Source organism: Microtus ochrogaster (assembly GCF_000317375.1).
Source record: "Microtus ochrogaster isolate Prairie Vole_2 chromosome 14 unlocalized genomic scaffold, MicOch1.0 chr14_random_1, whole genome shotgun sequence".
Taxonomy (NCBI): Eukaryota; Metazoa; Chordata; class Mammalia; order Rodentia; family Cricetidae; genus Microtus; species Microtus ochrogaster.
This window is the reverse complement of record NW_004949096.1, coordinates 5,896,849-5,904,674: the sequence shown is the minus strand read 5'-3', so window position 1 is coordinate 5,904,674 and position 7,826 is coordinate 5,896,849. Positions and strand designations below refer to the sequence as shown.

Genomic DNA, 7,826 nt, shown 5'->3' with positions numbered 1-7,826 from the left:
GATTAAAGGCGTGTGCTCCACGGCAGCGCAGGCCAAGTCTAAGTAGGCCATTTTAGCAGCTCAGGAGACAAGGAAAGATGTAGAGACATCCAAGAAATGGGTTGCTGGCCAGAACAAGCAGCATTCCATCACTAAGAACACAGCCAAGCAAGACAGGGAGACATAGGAGCTGTATCAAGACAGGGTGACCTCGGAGGTGGACAAAGTGATTCAGTGGGGCCTCTGCAGAGTAAGGGCCTGCAGCAGAAGGACCTGGTCACGAAAATCAGTGAAAACCCACAAGTCATCGCAGACTGTGAAAGTGGACGAGTTCATTCAAATAACCAAGCTTTGGGCATAATTAAGAGCCATTGGCCTCAAGCTCCAGGGGAAGGACATCGAGAAGCCTATCGAGAAGGGCCTGAAGGAGAAACTAACACAAAGCCTTGAAGCCAGTGGTTCCGGCCGAGCTCTTCTAGCTGGTTCTCCAGGACCACCAGCACTGTCATGGGTTTCCTCACGGAAACGGAACATGGGGGACAGGCCTTTGTGCCCCCTCAATCAATGCCTACTGTCAAACAAAGCAAATCCTTGCAAAGTGATAAAAAAACGGCATTCAATGAATTTAGGATGAAAACACACTACATTCATTTACCATTTTGCAGACTGATAATGATTCCAGAATTGTCTTTTTTTTTAAATCTCACGAAGAAATGGAAGTTGAAATTACAATATTAGATCTATCAAACCTTACTCAGAGTCAGTTCTTTCTGAGAATTAACTGCTTTTGGCAGTTAATATCTGAAATTGGTTGTTATCTAATATTTCCAGGATTTTTTTTTGTCTGCTTTCTCCTGTAGTACTTCAAACCATGCTTTCTATTCTTTTCCATGTACCAATTATACATAGGATTATGGAGGCAAACTTTCTTTCTTATAAGGAATTGCAGGTGAAGGGAACTGGGCATAAAATTTTTCCATAGTAGTTCCGACGTCCTCCTCCTGGCTTTCCACTGTTTCTCAAAGAGAGCATTTGTTCCCATTAAATTGATATTACTACACAGTGGACTCTCTTGAATGGCGGGTAACTTCTATGGTGTCACTTGATTTGTGTTAATTCCTATTAAAGCCAATCTGTCTTTTATTTTTGCTTTTTAAAAGATTGGTTTATTTGTATATACAGATGATTTCTCTGCTTATGTGTCTGAGTACTAGAGGGGGTTGTGAGACTTCATGCAGACACCAGGAATGAATTCAGGATCTTTGGAAGAGCAGCCAATGCTCTCGACTTCTGAGCCATCATTCCAACCTTTGTCTTTTTAATTTTATCTTTAGTTGCATAGAAAACATATTTTTCTTTTTCTCAGTATCTTAATTGAGAAGAGTCTAGAAATGAAAAGTTGTTTCCAATTCCCTCTCCTTCAGGCAAGGTGGGTTTAAGACTTGGGAGGGTGTGCAATCATTTGGAACAATGGAACAATGTTCTCTCCTGTATGAAGATGTTGCTTCCAACCCAACAAGACCAAGCAGTTCTACTGGAAAGAAGATTTTCTCTGTGTCCTGTTATCTTACAACATAGCCACTGATGCTGGCCCAAAATTATCTCAGGGCCTGAACCTCGAGGCCTATAGGATAGAAAAGGGCCTGGCTCAAGTTCAGGACCTGTACTTTGAGGCCTGTAGGACAGAGAAAAGCCTGGCTTTTGTTTGAGTGAGATTGAAACAGCAAAAACTAGGTAGATGCCCCTCCAGCCAGAGAGAGGGTTTAGCTGTTTCTCATTGACTGGAGGTACCCCCACATCACATGTTGTCATTTAACCTATATAAGCTGACACAGTAATAAACTGAGTTCTTGCTTTGACGTGACTCCCTATCGCCTCTGATTGTTCTGCATCGTGGGCCTTCAGAACGGGCAGATAGCACTCTGACCTTTCCCTGGGGAATAAGGAGGCCTAGCAACTGCAGCTGGGGGAAATAAGAAGACTCAGAAAGTCTAGCACAGTGAGTTTATGGAGTCGGTGCTATGACATGGAAATTTTGTCTAACTTAGTATTGACTGTCACGTTTTCTATGTTTGGCCTAATTTATATCATCTTATCTAACGAAAATTAGACAATTAAAGTACACACACCCACAGCCAGGCACAGTGGTGGTGCACGTCTTTAACACCCAGCAGTTGGGAGGCAGAAGCAGTTGGATCTCAGTGAATTTAAGGCCAGCCCAGTCTACAAAGTAAGTTCCAGAATAACCAGTACTGTTACACAGAAAAACCCTGTCTGAAAAAACCAAAATAAATTCAGAAATAAATAAAAACCCACACCTCTAGCCATGTGTCATAGCCTTCCCAGTTGAAAACTAAAATGATTTTAATCAATATCAGCTCCAAGGCTCATTAGCTGCTGAGTCATCTCTCCAGCCCTATATATGTAGCAATAATCCTTCCCCCAAGTTTCATTACCATTATAATCTCCAGTTTCTTTGTGGTCCATGGGTTTCCACTAATCATGCCTTTGTATCTTTTATGTCTCTCTTTTTTTTTTATAAATACAGGACAGACCACAATTTAAGACTGACGATGTGGTGCATGTCTTACAGCATGTACCTAGCATATGGCAAGATCTGGGTTTGATGGTAGGTGCCTCACAAACACTTGAACAAGTCCATCTTTGTGATGACTTTTTTGGGGTTTTTCAAGACAGGGTTTCTCCATATAACAGCCCTAGCTGTCCTTGAACTAGTTCTCTAAACCATGCTGGCCTCGAACTCACAGAGGTTCGTCTGAGTGCTGGGATTAATGGCATGCGCCACCACTGCCCAACTGTGATGATTTTATACAGCTGATATGGATGAAGACTTGAGATTCTGTGTTTCTTAAGTTGAGACCCCCCAGAGAGACCCCCAGAATCCGGTCAAGTCCAGAAAGCAAAACCAAGGTTTAATTCTTATGCCAGCTAGCTGGGAGTTCCCCCATGTGGTGCAGTGCTGTAAGGAGAGCTGCCATTCCTCATTTGGGGTTGGCATACAAAGACAAAAACTGCAAGCCAGGTTTACTTAGGGTCAAGGGGTTGGTTTTGCTGAGTACAGCCCCCCCCCCCGCCCACCCCTCAAGAAGTTATTTCTGCTCTTGTTTAGATCACAAAGCTGGATGATGACAGGTGGTTAGCTGCTAGAAGCATTTTGTGGTTTATATTTTTGCAGAGGTTCAGGTTTTCAACTAGCTCTTGATGCTGCAAAGAGCTCAAAGCCAGTGTCTTAACCATCTCCTGACCAAGCAAAGGTTTTTAATTTTTTTTACATCCTTACAATTCTAGCATCTGTTACTTATTGTTTGTTTGAATTTTCTCTGACTCACTAGCTTAAAGCTATAGTCATCAAGCACCCTGAATTAGCTGAGGACAATTGATTTTGACATACAAGACAGGGTTTTAATACTGGCATTTAATGTTTCAGGCACAAGCAACAGCTAAACCATATTCGGAATTCTTAAGAGAGAACGACACAACTTCAGCAACAGATGTGATGGAAACCAAAATTAGAAGCCTTAAATCTATGCTCTCTAAACTGAAAGTTAGCAGAGCATTAAGTGTATTGGAATTGGAACGGTATAAGTACCTCTATCAAGAAGAACTAAGTGTTAGAAAATCATTTCAGTATTACCTAAACAAGTAAGGCACATACATATATGTAGAAAACCAGTAAGTTCAGCAATTTGTTTAAAGTGCAATTGTATTTGTGAAATTTTATAAGATGAATATTAATTTCCTGATATAATTTTGGGAAATAATATTATTACAGAAAGTAAATTTTAAGTGGTAACTCTGTTACAGATTATGATGTTTTCTGCTTTTTATTATACATGATAATTTGATATACTTAGTCAAATCAAATATATTTTCACCTATGTATTTTTAAAACAATCTAATTAAGAAATATTTACATAAAACTTTTTGTCAGAATTCTTATAAAAATAAATATGGAATGTTGAACTATCTTTAGGATAGTGTATCTTAAAGCCAAGGGTAAAAGAATCACCTCCTCTGCCTCCCCAGGCATAGTTTGGCAATTGCTAAACAATTTTCTTTGCTGTGAATTTGACCTCACCACTAGAGGGAGCCAGAAGACAAAATATTTTTTTTTTTTTTTTTGAGTTTCTATGTTCTCCATAAATGCCTAGTGTGAAACAGGAAAAGATTAATATGAGGAGAAAAGCCTAGATTAAAAACAATGGTTTAAAATTGTTCGATGTGAAGATTTTGGAGGATGTATAGACAATTTCCACCTGTGCTGCCTTGGTAATGTAACTATGTCTTATGCTTCTTTGAGTTTGTTTTATTAACTAACAGTTCCACTATCACACTCTCCCACAGTTTGTTACTGAATTACTCCCCATTGCAAAATGTTTCATTATACTCAGATAAGACATGAGGTGCCCATAAGGGGAAGGCAAATATTTTCACATGTCTTCAAAAGACGATATTTGTAAAATCCACTAACTGGTCTACAAATGTCTGACCTCATTCATGGAAGGCATGAAGATTGTCACTTGCAGTGATGACACACAGACCATTCTACTCACCTGGCTTTGTGTGGCAGTAAGTGGAATTAGTGTAAGTTACAAGAGCTTGGGTGAACATTTACTCATAGGAGCAGGGAGAACTGACGGGGAGCTAAAGTAAACACAAAAGAAGATTCTTTCCTGTTGTGCAACAATTAGTTATCTATATGTCCCCATGGAGAAAAGATAAGGGGCCTAGTGTTTTCAACAATTCTCTGCAGATAATTACAGTGTCTAAAAGTGTAGGGGGCAAACAAAAGCTGTATCTTGTCAAGAGGACAGAAATTCCACAGTAATGAAATCCACATATTCCTACATGTTTCATTTTAGCTTATCAGGAATAACATCATAATACTATAACAAAATTTCATGTAATAAATCTCTCTAATCAAGAAAGTGAACATCCAAGATCATATGTATCATATTTTACTATTTATATAGTCTACAACATAGTCCAATAACATCATGAAGAACATTATAAATATATCCAGTCTTGATTGAAGGAGTCTTATTGGTCAAGCTGCACATCACTGATAGATGTACCTAACCCTTCTCCATTAAAAATCTAATTTTATTTGGATACCTCTACAATTGCCTTTGGAGAAATTGTGTGCCCACAAGTGCATACAGTTGGAAAACTCACAGACACCTTTACTATTAATGTGCCATTCCATGGAAATTTCATTTAGTCTCATGGTAGTATTGTTAAAATGAAAGTAACTTACTAGACCTTCATGAGGAATTGACAGCTGTAGACATTACCCTTTCCAATCTTTGCAGGAGTAACAAGAATTTGGAGATGAACAGGACAAAACTTCACATGAAAACGCAGCACAACAGATCTGCAGTAAATGCACAAAACTCAAGGCCTTTCACCAAGAGCTCTTCTGCTTGCTATTTTGATAGCATCCCAGGACCCAGAATAAGTCTTCTTCCAAGAGAAAACATGTCAGCATCTTCTTCAAACTCTTAGCTATCAACCAGTGACTTAGAACCCTGCCTAGGAATGGTTGGTTATACTTTCAGTTCTACAGTTCTGGTATAGTTCTTGTTTTCAACTTCGTTAACTACTAAGCTTTGTAGTTTACAATTCCTAGGTTAAGATTATAGTGAATCATGACAAAAAGTAGAGGGATTAGAGAGAGGCCTCCACTGGGAAACTGTGCTACTGCGCCTTTGCATGGGCAAGAGTTCAGATCCCCAGCATCCACCTGAAAGCTTGGCATAGTGACTGTCACTGTAGTGATGGGAATGGGTGAGAAGAGGGGAATCCCATAGTTCTCAGTCGGGCTAGTCTAGAATAAACTGTGAGCTCTAGGTTCAGGGTGGACCCTTGTTTCAAAAACACAAACTGGAAAATAGAGAGAAAGATACTGGAATTAAGTTTTACCGGACATAATGTGTCCCCATTCCCGGCACATTATTAGTACACCCCATCAAACACACATGATGGAGGAAGGCCATTGGCTAATATAGAAACTGCCTTGGCACATTTGATAGGCCAGCCTTTAGGTGGGTGAAGTAAACAGAACAGAATGCTGGGAGGAAGAGGAAGTGAGCTCAGACTCGATAGCTCTCCTCCCTAGGGCAGATGCGATGAAGCAAGCCACCAGGTCAGACATGCTGAATCTTTCCCGGTAAGACTGGTGCTACACAGATTACTAAACATGGGTTAGGCATGATAAGTCATCACCTTGTTGTGCTACACACATTAATAGAAATGGGCCAAGCAGTGTTTAAATGAATACAGTTTGTGTGTTGTTGTTTGGGGGCATAAGCTAGCCAGGTGGCCAGTAAAAGTATGGAAAAATGCCCTGATCAAATGGAACCAGGAAGCAACCAGGCATCATTATCCATCCCAATATCTGGCAAAGGAGACTTGTGAGACATGCACACACACACACACACACACACACACACACACAGAGAGAGAGAGAGAGAGAGAGAGGAGAGAGGAGAGAGAGAGGAGAGAGAGAGAGCCTATATTCTATAGGCCATTTCTTCATGGACCTAGGCTAATTTTACTATGACTAAAACAGTATCACTAACATAATATGAATAGGCAAAAGATGAATGAAAAGGTATTGTTTAATTGATGCTGAATAGGACTGTGAATGCGAATATACTTTGAATTTTTAAAGTGTTATTATAATATTATTCATTAATTTGGGGAGTTTGATGATCCTTTGTCTTCTGAACAGTCCATCATTACAAATGATTGATGGAGACCAGCTTGGACAAAATTACCACTTACCAGGGTAGAGGCATGCAGTTTAGAAGAGAAGTAAAGGGCATGTAGATGAAAGGAAAATTAATAAACAGAAACATAGGATAGTACCAGGAGGGCATTCCAGTGAATACTAAAATCCCAATGTTTAATTTTCCATACACTTTTTTACCCCAAAACAACTGGGGAAAGAAGACAAAAGACTGCTTTAACATTAGACAAATAACAACTCAAGCAATTACTTGCTTCAATACTTAGAGACATCTAGTCATTAACATTCGGTTGTTCAGGCAATGAACCCACCCTAGACCAGGTATCCTGAAGGCAAGCACTCCCAAGATCAAACCTCCAATTTCAAAAGAAGGAGCAGAATTCTGCTTGAATATCCTGTGTAGGTCATCTTAATGTCAGAAGAACACACCTAGGTCAGGGTGTGTAGCCACACTTGCTATCAACACCTTTTTATTATTATTGTTATTATTATTAAAAAATCCACCTCCTCTCCTCCTCCCAATTCCCTCCCCCTCCCCTCACAACCCCTCCTTCTCCCTCTCTCTCTAGTACAAAAAGCAGTCAGGGTTCTCTGCCCTGTGAGAAGTCCAAGGTCTACCCCCCTCCATCCAGGTCTAGGAAGGTGAGCATCCAAACAGACTAGGCTCCCACAAAGCCAGTACATGCAGTAGGATCAAACCCCAGTGCCAATGTCCTTAGCTTCTCATTCAGCCCTCATTGTCCACCACATTCAGAGAGTCCGGTTTGATCACATGCTCCATTAGTCCCAGCCAGCTGGCCTTGGTGAGCTCCCAATAGATCATTCCCACCGTCTCAGTGGGTGGATGCATCCCTCACAGTCCTGACTTCCTTGCTCATGTTCTTCCTCCTTCTGCTCCTCATTTGGACCTTGGTAGCTCAGTCCAGTGCTCCAATGTGGGTCTCTGTCTCTATCTCCATCCATTGCCAGATGAAGGTTCTATGGTAATAAGCAAGATACACATCAGTATGGCAAAAGGATAGGGCCATTTCAGGCTCCCTCTCCTCAGCTGCCCAAGGAACAAACTGGGAACATC

The 7,826-nt window shown here is 40.6% G+C and overlaps 1 protein-coding gene across 1 annotated transcript in view; it reads left to right on the top strand.

Annotated features, from left to right (window-relative positions):
* Positions 1 to 3,646, top strand: part of LOC101984500 (ankyrin repeat domain-containing protein 26-like) — a 36,052-nt gene extending 32,406 nt beyond the window's left edge. Inside the window, exons 12-13 of the mRNA XM_026787844.1 lie at positions 2,528 to 2,608; positions 3,428 to 3,646. Coding sequence (XP_026643645.1) covers positions 2,528 to 2,608; positions 3,428 to 3,646 — 300 coding nt within the window. The remainder of the gene's footprint in view (positions 1 to 2,527; positions 2,609 to 3,427) is intronic.
* Positions 3,647 to 7,826: the final 4,180 nt, after the last annotated feature.